The following is a 22,070-nucleotide window of genomic DNA, read 5'->3' on the forward strand; positions in this document are numbered from 1 at the left end:
CCGCCACCCCTAGCTAGCTGGACATTCCATGCCCCTAACTCGACTCCGACCAGCTGTTGGTATTCATGTAATTTTTGTATAATTTGGAGGTATTTTACAAAACTCTAGACCTCTCGGTCGCTTACAAAACAAACAAAATCATGCCTTCACACGAAAACCATTCAAAAAACAAATCCTTCTCAGGAAAGTGTGCACGTGTCCATTTTTACAGATGGCTTAGTAAAACATTTGGGCTTGATCTTAAAATGTTACCCGCGGGTCCATTTGAACGACAGAGAACTGAACAGAAGAATTTGGAGAAGCCACATACAAAGGCCCGCTACTCTCCCCCTCTCTCCGCGCGTTTTTTTTTCTTCTTCTCTTCCTTCTTCGCCCATTTTTTCCTGCCGAATTTTTCCTCACTTTCTTGGATCTCGCTCTTGCTTCTTCACTTGCTTCTTCGCTTGAATTCGTTTTCTCCTTCTCCGAAAGGAGCAACAATGGTAGGATTTCTTCTAACTTCTTCTGATGCATCTCTTCACCTCCTTCTCTTTGTTTCCTGCGCAAGTTTCTTCGTTCTGTAAGGTCCTGCTACGCGCAGCCCTAGATCTGGTGCAAATCCGACCGCCTTCTCAAGGGGCGGTATGGAAGGCGAAATATTTTTTGAATTCGAGCTCCAGATCTTGGAAACGGGCTCACGTGGCGGGATTTTCGTTCGTGTGTGGAGGAATTTCCCCTGGTTTTTTTAACTTAATTGGAGATTCCGGTCGATCTGATCTGAAATTCTGGATTTTTATGGACGGACTTAATGTCGTTCGCAGTCTTCTTCTTTCGGTCGATCTGTTTTGGTTTATTCATTTGTGGATGGTTGAGTTCTGGATCGCACGAGGTACTAATCATTGAGTATGTTTTTCTCTTTTTGCATTTCGCTCTTCTGCACTTGGCAATGATCTGCATAGCCTCTGAGACTCGAAATTAAGGTACTCTCTCTCTCTCTCTCGCTCGCTCGCTCTCTGTGTGTGCGCGTGTGTGTGTGTGTCTGCGTGCGTGCGTGCGTGCGTGCAAATGTGTGCTCTGCATGCTTGCTTTTGCGCACATGCCAATGGTTGCAATTTTTTTTCTCGTGCTTACCAGTGTTAGTTTTTCTATTTAGCTAATGCTACTGACATGGCCTTAGTCATGAACTTTTGCAATTGCTATTGTCTTGCTTGTACTTGGGGTCTAATGAGTGGTTTCCTTTCATTTTAACAGAGAAAACTTGCTCAAAGATCTGAGCGAGTAAAATCAGTGGATCTACATCCAACAGAGCCATGGTAATTCCTGTTCTCTTTTCACGGAAGATCTCATGCATCTATCTTCCTGTTGCTATTATTGGTTTTTCTTGACTTTCTAGGATCAGTGCATGAACTCACAAAAGTAGGAGTTGTACTTGTCTGATCTAGCTTGACCTATGGGAGTTTAGACTAGATGTGTTGTGTGTTTATCCTATATTTAAAAGTGAAAGTGTTAATTCACCACAAAAAAAGTTACTAAATTCTTTAAATGCACTTGAGGTTTGAAGTAACTTACTCAGATTCACATGTACAAGACTGAGCCATAAGCTAGCTCAATGAATACTCCAGCTGCAATAATTAAGTATCATTTTGCAAACTAAAACATCTCCAAGGAGATGCAGTATCTCTGTGATTGTATTGCAAGCACTGCTTGAACTGGATTCAGAGTCTCAGACAATTAACTTGATTCCGATAATCAAGGTTTTTTCTACCATAAGGTTGGCTGCAAGGTTGAAGGAATGTTTTATCGTTACTTCTTGGTATATCTGTAAGGGTATATACTATATACAATATACTTCTATGATTTCAAATGTTTTTTCTAGTTTTACCTCTTCATGGGCCTTTCTCTGTTCGATAGGATGTGCTTATTGAAGGAAGGAAAATGTCTTGCCTAAAAGGAGCTTCATAGAAGCTTTTATTGTGAATTATCTTCAGTCTATTTTTCTAAGAAAGAAGAAAATAGTAGTGACACTTCAAGTGTGACATATTTCTTTTCACATAAAATGTTTGTATACTTCCTATCTACCTTCTGATCATCTTTTCATGTTTGGCCGAAAATATGTGTTATTTGGTTCATAGTTCATGCAAACTTTTGTTCTTGCAGGATTTTGACAAGTCTATATTCAGGAAGTGTCTGTATTTGGAACTACCAATCACAGGCAAGTTAATATGCACTGTTATATTCTGCTTTATTTTGTGTTGGCTTTTTAATATTTGCATTCTTCCTTGTAGTTATGGTGGAATGAGACAAGGCTGCTCTATGTGTTCTGTTTTTCCTTAGACCGATTATCAAACAGAAAAGGAAAAGGGCAATCGTTGTTGTCTAACTTCAGACAAAATAGAAATAGTGCGAGTACCAAATATAGTTTTTCAGAAACACTACTGTCAGATCTTTTCCATTTCACTGTATTGTATGTTGTCCTCAGCAGCTTCCAGTTCTGACTTCTTAAATGTCTTATTGTTCCTTTCTTTCTAAAGAACCACCAAACAAGCAGAAGTTAATGCCTTCATGTGAAAAACTGCAGTATCTTCTTTACCTTCTTTGTTAGAGGCGCAGCCATGCAAGAGGAGAATTTTTACATGTTAGGCTTTGACGATGTTAATCTACAAACTAAGCCTTTTGCCGTAGAATGAGGAAGTCAGGAACTTTCATTACCAAATGTATGTCGATTATTTGTCATGCTTTGGCATGGAACAAACAGCAGTACATAGATAACGGAACACTGTCTTTCTTAACCCTTTTTGCTTTGGTTTTGGAGGGAGGGAGAAATACCAAGTCCTCATAAACTGTTGCTTCAGGAGGGTTAGACTGCCTGTGACGAGTGATGTGTTGGGGTTTGTAAATGGTTAACAAAAAGATGCCACTTGGAAGGAGCTTTCTTTTGACTCCATGAGGTTTTATCAGGTTTTTGTTTGGGTCATTTGATATGGTTTAAGGGCTTGTAATCTCTATCTGATGTTCAAGGTTTTTTGATGTTTTGCCTGAAAAAAATCATACAGCCTTAACCAAACATCTAAGGAATTTGGCCAGGTCAAACAGTTAGGAGATCTTGTACCAATCTTTGCTACTTTACCACTTAGCTCGAAGAGTTTTAAGTCAGTCCTGCAGCTTTTGGTGGCTCAGCTTGATCTTCTAGATCTCCACATGCAAATATTCAGTCAGCCAAGAGATCCAACCTTTCCATGGAGTCATCATTGTCAACTCCACCATATCATCCTCATCTATGTTGAAAGAACCAATTTCTTCCACAATATGTCTTTTATATCTCTTCCCTTCTTTGAAGATTTCCTAACTTTTGTGAATTTTCTTTCTTACCGAATCTTCTACTTTGTCACATGGCTCTGCATCTCCTTTCATACCAGCAAGATGGTATTTAAGTCTATTGATACTACCACTCATTGGTTTGCTGCAAGAAATATATTGAACTCTTTTTTTTTTGCTTATCAAGTGTAAGAGCATACTCCGTGCAGGATTCCTTTCCACCTACAAATGTTAGTGTCGCTGAAGGTCCTTCTTGTGATGTTCTTGAATCTTGATTGATATTTGATAGATACTCTATATTTGAAACAAAAGAACGACCAAGTAAAAATAAATTTGTCCCTTCTGGCTTTTAGACCAATCCATGGTTAAGTGGTCACTTTCCAAATGACCACACCCATTGCCTGTCCTATATATTGGAAATATTTATTCTCATGCCTATTTTCACCAACAAGGGGGATTTCTATTGTTTGTCTCCTTATAATCTTGGCCTAAATAGTTTCTTATGTTAAATGATTTCATTAATTGAATTGCTGAATTTGCTATCTGGACTCAGAAATCCACGATCTTTGCTACCCCCCTGCAACAGGATATTTGATTTTCACTTGATCCTGCTGGCATTTTCTATGAACAGCTTGTACTACGTATGTAATAAATCTCATGGAATTTATGTTGGTTGTGGAATTGTTTGATAGTTAGGCTTATGCTATTTGTATAGCCTGGTTTAACATTTTAGGATTTTGCTAGTGTTCTAGCAAATTTAGTTTGCTAGTCTTAACTTGGCATAATTTACACTTGTGCTAGTTGTTGTAGCCTAATTCTGACACAATCTACAACCATATTGTTATTCATGGTGGTTTTGCTTACAATTCATTCACTGGTAAGCATTCCCTTTCCATTGCAAAATGAAGACCTCTTACTTTTTAAGTGAAGTTCCTCTTATTTCTCCAAAACGAGTGAATAAGGTGGAAAGACTTTATGGCGTTACCTTCCTGCATCTCTTCTGCAGTAAATTTTATTGCTTTTATATCTGTGTTTTCAGGGTGTGCATGCCTATAAATATTTTGCAACACTCATAATTTGCTCAAGAGAGTATTCTGGGTACCTTTTTTAGATGACAATTGGTCTCACCTGCCTCATGCTGAAGATCAGTATCTGCTTTTGATTATTTTGTACATGGGTGCTGCTAACATTAATAGCTTTTCAAGATACTATTTCAAAATTTTCCATTTATTTGTGGAAGCAGCTTTTCCTGATCTATTATTACTTCTACTATCAGTGCATGATGTAGGCCAGAGTTTTAGTATATAACTGATTTTGACAATGTTAATGCAGACTATGGTGAAGTCATTTGAGGTTACAGAACTTCCTGGTACTTTGTCGAATTCATTTTTGTTTCTTTCTCCTATTAATGCCTGATTCTTAAGGATGGCTACCAAGGACATCATGTTCACTTTTCTTGCAGTGCGATCTTCCAAGTTCATAGCCCGGAAGCAATGGATTGTGGCTGGTGCAGATGATATGATTATTCGTGTTTATAACTATAATACCATGGACAAAGTGAAAGTATTCGAAGCACATACTGATTACATAAGGTGTGTTGCTGTGCATCCAACATTGCCATATGTCTTGTCATCATCTGATGACATGCTTATCAAGCTTTGGGATTGGGAAAAAGGTTGGATATGTACTCAAATTTTTGAAGGCCATTCACACTATGTCATGCAAGTAACATTTAATCCAAAGGACACAAACACTTTTGCAAGTGCCTCTCTCGATCGAACAATCAAGGTTTTTACATATTTTTTGTATGCATTGGGATTCCAAATATCTGTCTGTTTGACTGCTAGAGTTTCTTGTTTATTTCTCAGACATAACCAGAATTCAATTGCAGATATGGAACCTTGGTTCTCCAGATCCAAATTTTACATTGGATGCTCACATGAAGGGCGTAAACTGTGTTGACTACTTCACCGGAGGTGACAGACCTTATTTAATTACAGGATCTGATGATCATACAGCTAAGGCATGCTTCCCAAGACACTCATTCTTGAGTATTTTCCTTTCTATACTTGTATTTATTTCAGGTGTTATTTTCTTCTAATTTTTGTGGAACAGGTGTGGGATTATCAGACTAAAAGCTGTGTACAAACCCTAGAAGGTCATACTCACAATGTTTCAGCTGTTTGTTTTCATCCGGAGCTACCCATAATCCTCACCGGATCTGAGGATGGAACTGTCCGCATATGGCATGCAACCACTTACAGGTTGATTAAAGACTTGTTTGTATCGTTATCTTGATTCTTGATGCCTAGTAGAATGGTATATCTATGTGCTAGATGGGTTATTCTTTACTGCAATTGGAGGATCAGCTATTAGATTTCTTTGTGCCTACAGAACTGCATCCAATATCCTTTTTTTTTGTTTTAGAACAGGCATCACATGTTAATTCGTCGTTTTTTTAGTTACAGTTGTAAATCACACTTCAACACTCTAAAATCAAATAATCAACTTGAATATTGTAAACTGCCAAACTCACCCTAACTGATCATAGATCATTTAGAATATAGATGGATTTTCAGCAGTTCAGTAGTTATGGGCAGTTCTTCCTTCCCCACTGCCAATAAACTTTTTAACTTCTGCTTCTTTAGTTTGACCTACTAGGCTACTATACTCGTTGCACCTAGGTAAGCTTCATCATGATTGAACTAGTAGTGCAGTCCCTGTCTAGTTGCTTTTACTTGTGTCATTTTAGCTTGATCTATCACACTCTTTGTCATTTTAGCTTGATCTATCATACTCTTTGTGTCTAGGTAGGCTGTAGGCTTCATTCTCATCAAATTAGTTTTACAGTCCCCAAGCTCCATGCTCCAACAGATGGCCAGAAATTCCATTTTAATATTGTTACTCTTTGCACTGGGATTCAGATATGACAGTGTTTAACATGTTCATGTAGTGTAGCCGTGCAGGCAAATGGGTACCGTATACACAAGCACACATACAGTCATACAGAGACACCATCCCCGCCCCTATCCAACATCATCATCTGGTTGCTTTCTCTTTGCTTTTTATATCAACTTGAATAATCTTGAGTCCAGTGGAAAAGTTAAAACTTAAAACTTTCCACTTGATAGTTCATTGTATGAAATTGATTATAAGTTTTTTTGATAATTTCAGCTTTTCCCTTCATTTCATGCATTGTATATATGCTTAAGTTTAGTTCCAGTAGACAGCTTTTTTTTTTTTTTTGAAGAAAAACGTTGTTTCTCTGTGTAACCATTCATGTTAGTTGTTGGTTTGATGCTTCATAATCTTGTAATCTGTCCTTACCTACCTGAGTTACTTGTCTACATGCTTCATTGCTCTTTGAAGTTTTGAACCTTTATTGTCCCTATGGGCCACTGGGAATTAAAATATCAAAAACGTTTAAGAGTTTATGGCAGAAGGTGAAGGAAGAGGTCTTGCAGTAAAGATCATGTGGTTTATGTTTTGAGTTGTTTTTGGCAGTTCCTAATAACTTTAAGATTGCCAGGACACTTGAAATTGGTAGCTGGTACATCGATGATCTGACATTCGTGTTTGGTTTTCAGGCTAGAGAACACTTTAAATTATGGCCTTGAGCGAGTCTGGGCTGTTGGGTATATGAAGGGATCTAATCGGTGAGTGTTTTCTTCTTACAGTTATTAAGGCCCAGCAAGTAGCATGTACATCCTCTTTCAAGAATGACCCATTGTTGTTATTAGGTTGCACATACATAAACTTACCATGGTTTTTAATTCCTTTACATTTTTTAGAAAATTTTTTGCTGCCTGCAACAGACCAGTTTGAACCTTCATCTGTGTGTGGGACTGTTTTGCACTTCATTTGTGACAGGGTTGTAATTGGATACGATGAAGGCACAATTATGATAAAAATTGGCCGTGAAGAGCCAGTTGCTAGCATGGACAGCAGTGGAAAAATTATCTGGGCTAAGCATAATGAAATTCAGACCGTGAACATTAGATCTGTTGGAGCAGATTATGAGGTTAAACTTCTTCCAGAATTTGCATTTGCTCGTTGAATGACATGGCAAGTTTCAAAAGCAGATTTTTAATTTATTATTGGCTTGCTAATCGGGTGGCATTTTCTTATCAGGTCACAGATGGGGAACGGTTGCCTTTGGCTGTTAAAGAGTTGGGAAGTTGCGATCTATATCCTCAGGTAAATATTTGCTTTGGCAAGGTGGGATTGATCTTGATGTACAATTTTTGTCTTCGATTGATGGTGGATTTTAATTTGTTTTCTCTTTTTTATAGAGCAGGGACTGGGTACTTACAATTTCATGTAGCTGTCTGAACTCGTCGTTGTTTTATTTTTCTTTTTTTCCTTTTGCTTCTAGTCAGAAAGTATTTGTTTTGATGTCTTTGGGAGTGAACACGTTTGCTGTATTAAATGCTACCGTTGGCATCACCTGTCTACCCCGAACCGTTGCAGAAGTCACTCTGAAACTAATCAATTCTCTATTCATGCTTTGTGAGCATCATCTGATATTCACATTGATTGTTTTGTCAATTCATTTCCTGGGGTTTTTTTTTGTTAAGTTTCTCGGTTTTATTGCATATTACTTCAAATTTAAGAGTATATTTTTTTTGGTTTTGTTGTATTCTTAGTTTGTCCAAGTTTTAGCTTCTTGCACATTTGTTGGATACCTGGATTTGAGTTGGATTATGACTAATCTGTTGTTACCATGTGTTTTTCCTTCAGAGTCTAAAACACAATCCTAATGGGAGGTTTGTTGTGGTCTGTGGAGATGGGGAGTACATAATCTACACAGCTCTTGCATGGAGAAACAGATCCTTTGGCTCAGCTCTGGAATTTGTTTGGTCATCTGAAGGGGAATATGCTGTTAGAGAGAGCACATCTAGAATAAAGATATTTAACAAAAATTTTCAGGTTTGTGCCGTCTGTTGATTATCCTTGTTTGTTTTACTGAAAGTGTAAGGTTGCCTAGATCATCTGTTGTACATTCTATCTCCTTTATGGAATGTCATCTGCAAGTGTCGAGTTGATTTAAACTGTTATTCATATTTCTTGTTCAGCTGCCTTCAGTCACTATCTTCGCTGATAATCATGATAAATGGAGAAAATAATATGATTGTTTTTGGCAAGCATATGCTGCTTATGTAGTGCAGCTAAGGAACTTCTGAATTGTCTTTTCTTGTTTTGAAAGAACCTTCTGGAATTGCACCAACTCACCAGCGGAAACAGGTATATCATTGGAGTATAGGTGAATATTTGAAAAAAATTTCCTGGCACCTTGGGTCAAATTTAAAAGACAGGTGGTTGCTCATTTGGAAGAGGCTACACTTGCTATGGTGATCACTTGAACAGAGATCTTGTAGGTCGCTGGTATAAGCTTGGACAGAACAGAGGGTGGAATCAAAATCTGATAAGTTGGCTTATGGTTCAGAGAAATATGGGCAGATCCCCATTAAATGGGTGTGACCAGTTTGGCCCGTAGTCACAAATATTGCTCTTGTAAAATTTTTGGGATGTTTTTCTCAGAAGTTTTTATCTTTTTTCTTGGGAAAACTTCAGGAAATAAAAGAAAAATAAAAAATACATAAACAGAAAAATTATGATTTATAAACCAATAACTTTCTCTAAGTTTCTGACAAAATATTAGCAAGCACTTATAATAGTCCTTGAGGTGTAAAAAAAAAGGAAAATATGCACTTAAGTACATATAGATAAATTATCTTTTTTGAGGGACAAATTATCTTGTGAACTTGTGGTACTCATCACTTGGTGATATGTTGAATTTATTCTGACATTTTCCTCATAGTATTGTTTTCCCTCTTGCTGATAAAATAATAAAATCACAATATTTTCAAAGTATCTTTGCTGTTTGGGTATAGTTTGGACTATTTCTGTCCGTCTGGTGCATGACACAGTAAATAGGATCTGTTAGATTCTAAATCCCACCAGTCTGATACTAATAGAAAGATAGAGGAATTTCAGAAAATAGCAGGCTATAATTTAAATAATTGAAAGTAAAATGCAAAAGCAAAGTAATAGAAACTGAATTTTATGAAGCCAAAATTCAACAAACAACTCCTAGAAATGGCTCTAAGACTCTTTAAATAGAGGAATAAAGTGGATCAATCTGTCTGGGTCTAGTTGTATGAACTTGGATCTACCTGAATCCAGATGTTCATATCTGGATACCTGTGCATGGATCTTTAGGTTCTGAATTAGATCTAGGGTCCAAAATGAAACAAAATAACAATAGATAATCTCTAATCGACAGTCTGAAACTCAAGAATCTTCTGCGTAGTCACTTCTGGTCCAATTCAAGTCTTGTCTGAGTCCTCTCCTGCGTTAGTGTGTCTAATTTTGCGTTAGAAAATGGCCTGGTCAGCTTTGAGCTAAAGTGATTGAGGCCAAGACTAGGCATACTGAGAAGCACAGCTGTAGAGGAAGAGGAATGAAGAGAAGTTGAACTGTTGAAAAAGAAGAGAAAAGGAGGATGAAGAAGAAAGAAAGGCAGGAAGGAAGAACACCAAAATAGCCATACTCAAACGGTTTTTTTTCTTGGGTGGTGCTTTTTTTTTTGGGCTTTTTTTTTTTTTCGGGGGGGTGTTGGCTAGCATAGTTGGGAGAATTTGGCCATGGACTGTTCATATTGATTCACACCTGAATGTCCGTTTACCTAATTTGGGCCACACCTGCACATGTTAATGTTGGTTCTTCTTTCTTGAGGAGCACTCGTATTATGTAGCTGTTCAAGAATTCAAGTCTAGTTTTCCTGTATCTTATATTTGTGTTGTTCTAGTTTGTTATGTTTATTTCTATAATGGTATTTACATCTGCAGAGTGACACTATTAGGCATCTCTTTTTCTTTAACATGCTTGTAAGTTGTAAATGATAGTTTTCTGAGTTTTGTGTATGTCCCTTCTCATCTGTGCATTTATGTTGGCTATAGTGATGTTGATCATTTTATACTATGGCCTAAATTGTTAATAATATGCATTTCAGGTTTCTTCTATTCATCTTATTGTTAAACATTTATAACTGAACTTCCAGAATTGGAAATAATTCATTTTTCAGGAGAAGAAAAGTATTAGACCAACATTTTCCGCAGAGCGCATATTTGGTGGAACTTTACTGGCGATTTGCTCAAATGACTTCATTTGTTTCTATGATTGGCAAGAATGCAGACTCATTCGCCGAATAGATGTTGTTGTCAAAGTATGCAAATTCTTTTTCTTGATCAATCTATGGATTATGGGCTATCTCTGAAATAGAAGGAAGAAGAGTTTGATTGATAGTAGCTTTCTGATTTTTCATTTGTATCGTGTAACAGAACTTGTATTGGGCAGATAGTGGCGACCTACTTTCAATTGCAAGTGATACATCATTTTATATTCTGAAATATAATGTAAGTTACTGGAACCTGTGCTATCCTATTTATACTCTACTGCTGCTTTCCTTTACATGCCACTTTTTCTGCTTACTTTTTCACTCCAAAAGGCTTGTTAGGTAGCTTCACGTTGGAATGAAACCTGTGCTATGCTATTTATACTATGAATTCAACTGTCGGTTGAGATCTACTTTCTTCTAAATTGGCAGAGAGATATAGTATCATTGCATCTAGATAGCGGGAAATCAACAGATGAGCAGGGTGTTGAAGAAGCATTTGAGGTTCTCCATGAGATGAATGAGCGTGTACGCACAGGAATCTGGGTTGGTGATTGTTTCATCTACAACAACTCTTCTTGGCGGTTGAACTATTGTGTTGGTGGTGAGGTATGTGATTTCTTTTAATTTTCATGTTATGAAACCTTGAAGCATAGACACCTTTCAGCAATAATGATGGCATCGACTTCTTTAACTACTTTAGGTGACCACCATGTTTCATTTGGATCGGCCAATGTACCTGCTTGGTTATCTTGCAAGTCAGAGCCGTGTTTATCTCATAGACAAAGAGTTCAAGTAAGGTCGCTTAACAGTTCATTCTTGATCATAGTAATGCTTGGATATTCAAACTATGGACTCCTCCCTTTGCAGCGTTATGGGATATACTCTGCTTCTCAGTTTGATTGAGTATAAAACTCTTGTAATGCGTGGAGACCTGGAACGTGCAAATGAAGTCTTACCGTCAATTCCAAAGGAGCATCTCAATAGGTACTTCTATAGTGTATAACTCAAGTTTATATGGTTATGCATGTGCATATTTTGATTGCTCTTCATGTTTGGCTTAGTTATATGGATTCTTTTTCCAATTTGAGATATTTTAAGGTGAAAGTGAACCTGGTCATCTTCAGTTAACAGAAAAGTAGGGATGTGGGGGAGCATGTTAGAAGAATAAATGTTATGCACTCGAATTCACATTCTTGTGAAATTACCTATGTGATGTTCTTTTAGAGTACTGAGAATTTCTAGTTCAAGTATCAGAGTACGACAGATATTATTGTGTATGAATTCAAACTTGCCATAAGTTGGAATTAGTGCCTTGAGAAGTTATCTCTCCTGTTATAGTGAGAGCATTGGAAATTGCTAACACGACAAAACTATAATCTGTATTATGTCTGTGGTACTTTGTTGACAGCGCGTTGGTTATTTTTTGTTTTGATGGGTTATTCTTGTCATAATAAGTGTGGCCCACTTTTTGGAGTCTCGGGGAATGCTAGAGGACGCATTGGAAGTGGCAACAGACCCTAATTACAAATTTGATTTAGCTGTACAGCTTGGAAGGCTGGAGGTGGCAAAGGTATGCTGATTGCATCTCTATGGCAAACTTTTTTTGGCTTGAAGTGCTGCACACTATATTCTCTGTTCACGTTACAAGAAAGGTCATCATCAAGGGTGTAAGCATAACATGTCTTTCGTTCAGGCTATTGCGGTTGAAGTACAAAGTGAATCAAAATGGAAGCAGTTAGGAGAATTGGCAATGTCTACTGGAAAGGTACACATTTTTTCCCCCTTAATTGGGTTTGCTATTAGAGAACTTGTATTTGTGAGTCAATTAATATTATCTTTAGGAGGGACTCAACGAAATTACATGTTGTAGTAGTTTTCTTTATTTAGCTGACATATACAACTAGGAACTCGGTACATAGGTACTCTTTGGCATGTTAAGTATTACTTAATTCACATCAATGACATAGCGGTTGTTCTCTTTAAAACTGTCTTCTTGAAAATTGCCTTGGTTGATGTCCTTGTTAATATTATATTTAAGAATTATGGGTTACAAACTCTGCTGAGAGTATCTGGAAGGGTATTTTCTACCAATAATGTGATTAAAGTGGACTAGGAAGCCACAAAACCAAGAAAAAGTCACTCACAGTGTCTTCTTTCTTGCTGCTTTATTTTGTTACTACTCTGCTTCACTTCCTCTTTCTGGCTTCTGGTGACTATCTTCTACCCAGGAGGCATGATGGCATAGGTATGTGTAAGCTTTCAGCTTCGTGCAAGAAGCTTATTTACCAAGTGCTATTAAGCTGCCTTCTACTAATCATGCCTCCTTCATTGAAGAGCCAAGTCAGCATAGGAAGCAAAGTTAGGAAAGACTTATGGAAGGGAAACTTCTGCTCTCCTTAGGCCAGTAAAGGCTCTGCAACTTCCCTTCTATAGCTCCTTCGATTTCCCAAGGATGGGGTTATCTAATGCCCTCCTTCTTGTTGCATGAAAGAGAGGGATATGGATAGAAAATATTTGTGTTCCTTCAGCCTTTGTCAAAATCAAACTCCTTGATATATATAAAATATGTCATACCAGACATGATTTTAAGCTTTTAATGAAAATAAACTTCAAAATAAGCCTCATAAAACAGATTCACTTTTACATTTTTTAATCAAAATAATCTTTTTAAAGTCACGTAGACAACGAATTTGTGGATATTGGATAGGTAGATAGGTTCTATTCAACACAAATTCACATAAATGAACTCATTTCTAATCAAAATTAAACTGTAAAATCAACTGCATAATCCTCAAATAAGCCGCATAAAAAGTCGTAGGCCACATGAAAACATAAATAGTCACAAATCAGTGATCAATGTATAGAGATTCTGTAATAACTAAAAAAGCATATTTTGGAGGGAGAGAACCGTTGGCTATCAGAGAGCACAGACCCGGCCATGAATAGGTCTACTGCATGAAATGACATTACAGACTTAGCCACACTAGGGGGTGGGGGAAAGGGAGAGAGAGAGAGAGAGAGTCTTGCTGGAGCATGCAGGTTGTTACCTGTTGGAGAGAGGGAGAGCAGGGACATTTTTCCTTCTTTTTTTTTTTTTTTTTTGAGGAGGGGTTTAGGGAGGCGAGCATTGTGCTCCTTTTCATTTTCTTTTTATTTGTTAGAACAGAAAAGGACATCTATGAACTCACATGTCTTTTGGACATAAATAGCGAAGCTGCACATCTCACCTGTCTTTACCACATACTTTAAGCCATTAGCTCGAGTTGGATGTGTATCTATTTTGTACACTGGAGCCGCTCCCTATACATGTGAACTCTGGAGTCTGGTCTGGCTACCCTTTAGGCAAGTCCACTTGACTTAGTGTCCCCTTTTTCCTTCTTCCACTAGCCAGGAGATGTCTGTTTTATAACTTATATAGGTTCCTTAACTCATCTCCCCAAGGTTTTGATTACCTCTGGAGGGAGTGTAAAGCTTTGGTGGTCATGGGGTAGGCAAGGTGAAGTGACTGTAGATAGCCAGGTAGTTAGTTTCAAGCTTCCTTCTTAAAGGATTGTAGGACCGGATCAAGATATGTCTGTTGATTGATTGACTCCATTTTCAAGATCAAGTGAGTGTGATATCTATTATTTCCCTTTTCCTGCTTTGTAGTTATCTAAGAAAAAGTGATTTCTCTGTCTCCTTGTAAAAAAAAAAAAAAGGAAAAAGCTGTTCCAAGGAAAGGCTTCCGAGTCTTTAGAAGAACCTCTGTTAGATATCTAACATTGGCATCCTCATTCTAGCTGTAGAAGTGTCCCAACTTTATCTGACCTATTCAGAACGCTGTTGTGAAGATATTCTTTGCATTGAGCTTCAAAGCAGTATTAAGCATTCAGTTGGATTTGATAAGGACTCATGGAAATTGACTGAGAAAACGTTTGATCAACATTAAGAAGTCATGTTCCTCTGTTTCTCAGCTAATCTAGGAGTGTTGGTTGAAAGTTTTTCAATCTCCATATGCATGTCCAGAAGTTTGACTGACAAATTTTGTGTATTGCAGCTAGAAATGGCTGAGGAATGTATGGTCCAGGCTATGGACTTAAGCGGTTTGTTGCTTCTCTATTCATCTCTTGGAGATGCTGAAGGAATCTCAAAACTTGCAGCACTTGCTAAGGATCAAGGGAAGAACAATGTTACCTTTCTTTGTCTTTTCATCCTTGGTAGACTGGAGGAGTGTCTTCAATTGTTGGTGGAAAGGTCACTATTTTGTTTTATTCTGCAGTCCAGATATTTGATCCAGACCTTCATGCAACTTCTGTATTTTACTCAATTTCAAAACTATTGTTTTCTGGGGATGATTTATGCGCTATTTTCTTCTGCAGTAATAGGATACCAGAGGCTGCTTTGATGGCAAGGTCCTACCTCCCGAGTAAAGTTTCTGAAATAGTCTCTCTTTGGAGGAATGACCTAAATAAGGTCCTACTTTTTCCCTTGATTTATCCATTCTGAAACTATGTGTTACTAAGCTAGTATGATGCATTTATACGTAGTTTATGTTTGATGATCTGTTACCCTGGACATTATGCTAACATGGTTTGATTAATTTGTGTGAAGGTGAATAAGAAAGCTTCAGAATCATTAGCAGATCCAAATGAGTATTCTAATTTATTTGATGATTGGCAAATCGCTCTTTCTGTTGAAGCTGGTCTTGCTCGGCAAAGGTATACTACTGCTAACATCATTTCAGTCCAGTGTCTTCTTATTCAGACATGTACACAAATCTGAAGGCCATGACATCATTGACTTCAATTTGTCTTATTCAAACCACGTATGACAAAACTCACTTCCACATATATAGTAGTGCTGAAAAATGAGACCAAGGAACTGTAGGAGCTCATGAAGACCATTATGGGAGCCTGATTAGAAACACTCACTGCCTAACTCGTTAAAAGTAACATTCTGGAAAAGGCAACTGGTAACTAATAGTGTGACTTTAATTTGCTTTTGTCATTGCAGATTGCACAGTGTATTCATTTCACGTGACTTTATCACAATTGCTCTATAAAAAATGCAAAAAATATCGGAATGATTATGTGCTTACAATAGAAGGTGAGCCAACAACAAAACCTAGATCAAAACCTGCACCTATATTTTGCAGGTACTGAAAACATCCTTCTTCAAGGGGCAACAATGTAATGCCACCCATGTTATATGTTTCCCTTTAAAGTGCATATTTTGCGGCACTTTTTCTCTTTTTTCAAGGCCTTTCTATAGGTCACTAAGAAGTCCATCTTCTCGCTATCGATTGATACAGGCTCGTTTATTTTGAGAACAAAAGCATTACATTATTTTTTTTTTCACCTATTTCTTAACTTAATGTTAGAAATTGCTTAATAATAACTTTGCAATACACTAATACCGCACAAGAGCGACCTGAAAATGTAAAAACGAAGTGAATTATATTATGGAATTTTATTTATTCCAGAATTTTTTTAATATTTTTTGTTTTTTCTAATCATAAATTTGTTGAGATTCTCCCAAATGTTTCTGAAGAAAATAAAATATTTGAGTTAATTATGAAATTTTTACATGCTAAAAAATTCCCAAGAACGACCATTGCCATTATGGGTACATGATGTGTATTCATTTACTACATTTGATCTTTGCCCGAAGGCTGAGAAAAGTACTCATGATGCTTACTCGTTTATACTTGCAGAAACAAACGAAACTAAGGGGGCATTTAGATAAAACGTAAAAGGCAACTGTTTCTATTTGGATATCTTTCTCATTTTCCTTTCTATCTCAAAAGCTGTCTTTTTTTTGCTTTTCAATGAAGGTCTGTGGACAGAAATTATGTCCTATTGTCTCTTGAGTATTTCTAAACTGCAAATGAAAACTATTCTCCTCTATTGCTACAAGGATGTAACATTTCTTCGAACATGGTAATACATATAGGTATTACGTTTGTATGTTTCAGATGCCTTCAGGTTGTGTCTAAGGAAAACATCTAAATCATCTATTGCAAAGATGCTCCAGGTAAGCTTGAAGTCTGGGCAAATCTGAGACACAGGTCTAAGCCTCCTTAGTACGTGTTAAAAAATAGTAAAGAAACAATGGTAAATAAAATCCTTTAGTTAAGAAGTAATAGGTAACAGTACTCAAATAAGTGCTGCATCATGATGGTAGCATGAATGCAATAACTCGGCCTATTATAAAGCATGAAAATTTGAACAAATTTTTGAAAGAAAATACTAAAAACTAGCCAAGTGCTCCAAATTAACATAACGGAAAAGATTCTTTTGATAACATACTGCAGACATTATCCCCTCCCTCCTCCCTACCCTCCCTTCCCCCACTACAACCTCTTCCCTTCTGTCCTGTTGACCTTGTCAGTTATTAGTTACCTTCGTATTGTTTTATTTGTTATGCAATCAAATAAAATAAACCAAGGTGGGAAATAACTGTCAAGGTCAATAGGACAGAGAGTAAGCAACAAACACATGGAGTCGCAACTTCCATCTCCTAAAGTTTACGAGTACATCCTTAGTATCCCAGCCCAATATAAGTTTCAAGTTGAAAAAGAAGATGTCAGCATCTCCCTCTTCGTCTTTGTCTTCGTGTTCACTTGTTTCTTCATATTTGGGTAGCATATCTATGTCTCTGCATTCACATTGGCTTCTGAGGTATCAACCTTGTCTTCTCCCTGACTTGTGGTGTTTGTGCATTTTCTTGTAGAGTGATGAGAGGCAGTGAACATACATCTTACTATGCAGAGACTTCATGATCTGGCATTTTATGTCAAAGGCTAGTCTATAACATTTTATTCTATTTAATCCACCTAGAGTCTGATGTGAGCAAAAGCTAGAAAATTAACTTTTTCTGAACATTGTTATGCTGGGTCACTATGATGATTCCTTTTCCTTGTATTTCCTACTCATTTTCAATATTGCTCTATTTAGTGTGCCACCATAAAGATCAATCCATGTTGCAACCATTAATAATTTAATCTTCATGACATGGAAATAACAAATCCATATAAAGAATCATATCTTCATGAAGTGTGAACAGCAGGTCCTAACAAAAACTAATATCTTTGTAGTTGTTAGAGTTACTGTTTTGTCATTTTAGTACTACAATCAGGAACGTCACCACCATTAGCATGCCCATTGATCTGTCTCCTGGACATTGTAAGGCTTCTAAGTTCTAATTTGATTAAATGTTGACTTACTCATCTAACTGATGGATTTGGAGTCGTCGTTGTAATCTAACTTTTACCCTTATTTGCAACTAGTGTTCGCATTATATGGAATTCATGCAATGTGATGTAAATACCATGAAACAGGGGCCTTTATCCACCTGCCGAGGAGTACTTGAGTTATTGGGATAGACGCCAAACCAATCTTGTGGAAGCATTTAAAAGCATGCAAATTGGCGATGAAACAGCTATGCCTATGGAAAATGGTGATTTCATCCATGAGGTAAGTGGTGCTTAGTTGTTTTAATGTGAAGTGGTACTTTAGTGCCTGTAAAGAGAGGGATTTGGTCATGGTATTACTAATGTTTAATCTTCATCAACTTGAAGATGCAGTTTGTTTATTTTGACTTGGAGAATAAATTTATTCTTTGGGTGTCCTACATTTGGTTTCCTACGTGGAGTGGGTTTTCCTCATTCCTTTATTCCTACATCGAGAAGCTTGCATTTCTTTTAATTTTCAGTTGATTTTTTCCGCTTATCTGATTTTCTTATCCTTCGCTTTGTTTTTTAAAATGAGTGAGCACTTGTTTCCTGGTTCCTTATTTTGGTCTGTCACACAGGCTTGCCTAGTAGGCGCTACCAGCTGTGTTGACAGGGATATATATATATATATATATATATATATATATATATATATATATATATGCTGCCCTGTGCTGTTGCTGGAACCTATCACTAGAAAAACTGTGGCCACATGAGTATTAGCAATAGTTTATGATGCAGCAATGTTTCATGGCGCCTTTAGGGATGAATTTTCAATTTTTAACCATATGGCAACATCCGACACACAACAATGGGTGTATGTGCATGTAACTGATCTATGACTCTTTTCTGCAATTATTTAATTGATCAAAGCACGTCAAATACTTGGGCTTAAGCTTTAGATTTGAGGAAGTCTTTGTCAAATGATGGGCCTGACTTGGTGGACATGGGTGCGTTTTCACTATCGCACTTTTTGGTTTCAAATTGGATATTTATTTATGTATTTATTTTATTCATTTATATAGGAAGCGGAGGAAGATGTGGAGGAAGAGGAAGCGGTGGAGGAAGAGGGTCAGGACGAGGTGGTTGATGTGGAGGCTGAGGATTCAACGGACAGTGCTGTCCTCGTCAATGGTAACGAGTCTGATGAACAGTGGGGTATGAATAACAAAGGAACTCCATCAGCATAACACCCCTCCCCACTGCTAGTCACTGCTTCGCAGTGTAAAATCCAAATTTTGTCCCTGGTGATTAATTAAGTTTCCTCTAAAATCCCCATAATTACTCCCTCCTTTCAGTTTATCATTATTAGTATTATTATCATCATCATAACCTCTGTAGACATAGCGACCATAGGTTAGAGCTCAAAAAGAATTGAGACGGCATGACCATGATGGCATTCATAGAAAGGAGTGTTGCTATGGTTAAGGTTGTCTGCCTTTTTTGCTAGCAAGGTGCTGTAATTCGCTTTCAGCATTTAACTGTTGGACATGTTCCAAATCTAAGAGAGCAGTAGCAAGTGTCATCTCATTTACAGTAACCAGAATAGCAGGCGCGTGTACTGGATACACCTTTGATTTGGATACACCAGCTTTCGGATCTGAATCATTCACATCTCGTGGTCCACGCAGCATTGGCTCATCCAAGCTGGATTTGGCCTCTCATGTTCATGAATTCTTCTTGCTAGGCTGATGTCCTGCATTTAGAAAACGGTCGATAATCATGATCTGGCATTCAAGCAATAAGGAAAATGGAATGCCATTGGTCCTCTTATCTCTCCTTCTGTACCCATCACCACCCAACTGTTCCTCAAGCACTGGATTGATTCAGAACCTGTATGATTCTGCCACGTCTGGGCATCCTCAAGGTGCTATTCTAAATGCCTGAAAGACTTTTCCTTTGTGGATCCTAAGGAAAAAGTTGTTTGGGAACTAATGTTTGGCCAAAAGCTCATATGCGGTTTAGAGGTCTGGAAGCTTCTTGCCTTCGCATGCATCCATCAATCGTTTTCTAAAAGTCAGAATCTTATAGCTGTGAAGCATTCAACTGTCTTAAACCCCGTATTTTTAATTCGTTTGACTTGTAGGTGCGGATTGTTTGTTTCTTATTCATTTGGCGTAGGAACATTAATAAAGCTTGGATGGCGAGAGCGCCGAATTCCCGCATTATTCATGTCCTCATGAACACTAAATTTATATTTGATGTCTGCCATCCTTATCGTTATTAAAGTCTCAGTTGTTGCTCAGAGGATAAGGGAATGCGACTCTTTTTTTAACGTCTTCTGAAAAATCTTTCCATGGTTTAGCTTATTATTGTTTTTATGATTTATCATTATTTTTAGTGCTTGTGAAATTGATTGTCGCTGAAAATGTTAGTAGATAGGGACTCGTGTGCTCTACAGCTGTGATTGACTACCTATTCCTTTGCTGAGCTTGCAGTGTTGGCGCCACGTCAGTAGTTTCTCGGAAGCAGGTATCAGATTTTGAATGAGTTCGCAGGATATTTTTTTCCTGCCTCCCATTTGATCCACGGAACGGGTGGAGTAAGCTGAGGTGCCCTTGTTTTGATCCTTAGAGAAATGCTCATGAATGTCAATATTTTTTTTATTTTTTTAGAGTTATGTATGTATATTTTTAACTTTAGATTCACATGTTCCTGTATTTCCCAGAGAAAAAGCAGATCTTTTGAAAATGTCAGCGAGGTTCTCCCTCACAAAGAAAAGAAGAACCTGAAAAAAAATTGAGTTTTTTTGTTACTATGGGCCGCCATGGTGCTCGAGTTGGGCAGAGCCCGAGTTTGATCTCCCATGCTGGTTTGGATTTCGTCTGATTCTTTGCAGCGTGTTGGATTCTGTGAGTTTCACGTCCATTCCGGTCTGCTTTGTATGGTCGGGTCTCAAATTAAGACATCTAAATCTGATGTGGCAGGATTACAATGGGATCATCGATTGTTAGCTTGATTTTTGTTCTCTTGCACATTACGAAAGATGACAAAATTCAGATCTAAATATATAATATTTACTCCTGGGTTTTTCTGACTCGTGAATTGGGTTCGGATCCCAATTCGCGGTATTCCTGCTGTGTCTCCTCTGTTTCACGAGAAGTTAGTAAGGAGGTAAACAGTCTGATATTTGGATATCGTTCCGAGATTTTAGTTTTTTTGCGGTTATCGGTGACATCTAAATTCCCCTTCATATTTTTTACTCGATACAAATCCAAATTATTTGTCCTATAAACTAGATCCTTCCTATGTGCTTTGCTAGGGGTCTGAGTGCTTGAGTCGGTCGAGTCTCCTTGTCCGCGTTCAACAAGTACCGTGTTGGGGTCTGCTGGTCTCGTTCATCTAGGTGCATCTGGGATTTGCAAAACATTGGTTCTTGGTCCTGTAAAGCGTGTAAATCTCATTTCTATTGCGTCCAAATTCGAACAGAAGTGAGGCGAAAGTTTTTCGTCAACGCTTTTCAATGGAAAAAAAGTATATATCTTTAATTGGGCCGGCCTTCTCTTTTCGTCAATGGGAGTAGCAAATGAACAAACTTTAATTATTGTGCTCCTTTTCCCACACCCCCCCAACACACGGCATCTCTCTTGTCTACGCGTAGATGGCTTTGGCTTTGTGGCCATGGCCATAAGCTCTTCTTCTAATTATATACATGAGGATTCTTGGCGTTGGCTGTCCATATACATGGGCCATCCAACACTATGGCTGTGCCTTGGCTGTATTTCAAAAAGTTGACTGCATAGAAATCGTTGAGAGAAATTTCTGATTGCTAGGCATCAATAGTTTAATTTTTAAAATTTGAAGGGACAGTCATATATAAATTATGAAAAGATAACAAAGCATCAATATGAAAATAAGAAATTTTATATGGCCAGGTTCGGGCAATTGCCCACATGAACCCAAACGTCCTTCCTCCATTGCTGCATAGATCCCGTTGGAATATTCAGAACCAATGGCTCAAATAATCCCGTTGATGCCTTTTGCACTTTCAGAATATAAAACAAACAAAATCGAGATTATATGACGGAACATCGTTCTTTATTTTTGCGAATTTAGATGATCGGACCATATCTGTGTGGTCGGATCAATGAAACTCAGCCAGCATCTGGCCGAACTGTCCGGACAGACAAAAAAATGTGGCTGGCGGAATATATACCTGTCATTAACGAGGCTTTTGCCCCAACGAGCGCCAGAAAATGCTTCTAATGTTTTGTGTCGTTGTCAGTGCCGCGTTGTGCAGCATGGCTTTGCAAGTCTTTATTGAAAGGTCCATATTGCATTCGAACTGGACAAATTCGAGTTTCCCCCAAACTTCCATGCATGTTCCACTCTTTCAGTCTCCTTCAAATTGTCTTTTACTTGAGATACGCAAATTGCAAGCAC

At 37.7% G+C, this 22,070-nt stretch overlaps 1 protein-coding gene across 3 annotated transcripts; it reads left to right on the top strand.

Moving 5' to 3' along the window:
- The first annotated feature begins 326 nt into the window (after positions 1–326).
- Positions 327–20,442, top strand: LOC116254145 (coatomer subunit beta'-2-like). Of its 3 annotated transcripts, none has more exons than XR_004172635.2 (25): positions 327–482; positions 939–959; positions 1,231–1,292; positions 2,137–2,191; positions 4,627–4,663; positions 4,757–5,082; positions 5,186–5,317; positions 5,410–5,558; positions 6,882–6,950; positions 7,165–7,315; positions 7,426–7,491; positions 8,035–8,223; positions 10,382–10,522; positions 10,638–10,712; positions 10,904–11,080; positions 11,175–11,266; positions 11,342–11,458; positions 11,930–12,044; positions 12,168–12,239; positions 14,511–14,707; positions 14,833–14,926; positions 15,065–15,171; positions 17,793–17,928; positions 18,713–18,934; positions 20,126–20,442. XR_004172635.2 is itself a non-coding variant. In XM_031629297.2 (25 exons), exons 1-24 carry the CDS (start codon positions 480–482, stop codon positions 18,875–18,877), a joined length of 2,748 nt encoding a protein of 915 aa, XP_031485157.1. In that variant the 5' UTR covers positions 327–479; the 3' UTR covers positions 18,878–18,911; positions 20,126–20,442. The 3 variants fall into 3 exon arrangements, 2 of the variants coding, with proteins under 2 accessions (XP_031485157.1, XP_031485167.1); XM_031629297.2 differs by having other exon boundaries at positions 18,713–18,911; XM_031629307.2 differs by having other exon boundaries at positions 18,713–18,845.
- Positions 20,443–22,070: the final 1,628 nt, after the last annotated feature.

This window comes from Nymphaea colorata, chromosome 1 (assembly GCF_008831285.2).
Source record: "Nymphaea colorata isolate Beijing-Zhang1983 chromosome 1, ASM883128v2, whole genome shotgun sequence".
Lineage (NCBI taxonomy): Eukaryota > Viridiplantae > Streptophyta > Magnoliopsida > Nymphaeales > Nymphaeaceae > Nymphaea > Nymphaea colorata.

Coding starts and splice junctions, on each gene's coding strand:
- LOC116254145 (XM_031629297.2), top strand. Junction 2,192..4,626: donor TTTGGAACTACCAATCACAG/GCAAGTTAATAT, acceptor ATGTTAATGCAG/ACTATGGTGAAGTCATTTGA. Junction 7,492..8,034: donor GTTGCGATCTATATCCTCAG/GTAAATATTTGC, acceptor TTTTTCCTTCAG/AGTCTAAAACACAATCCTAA.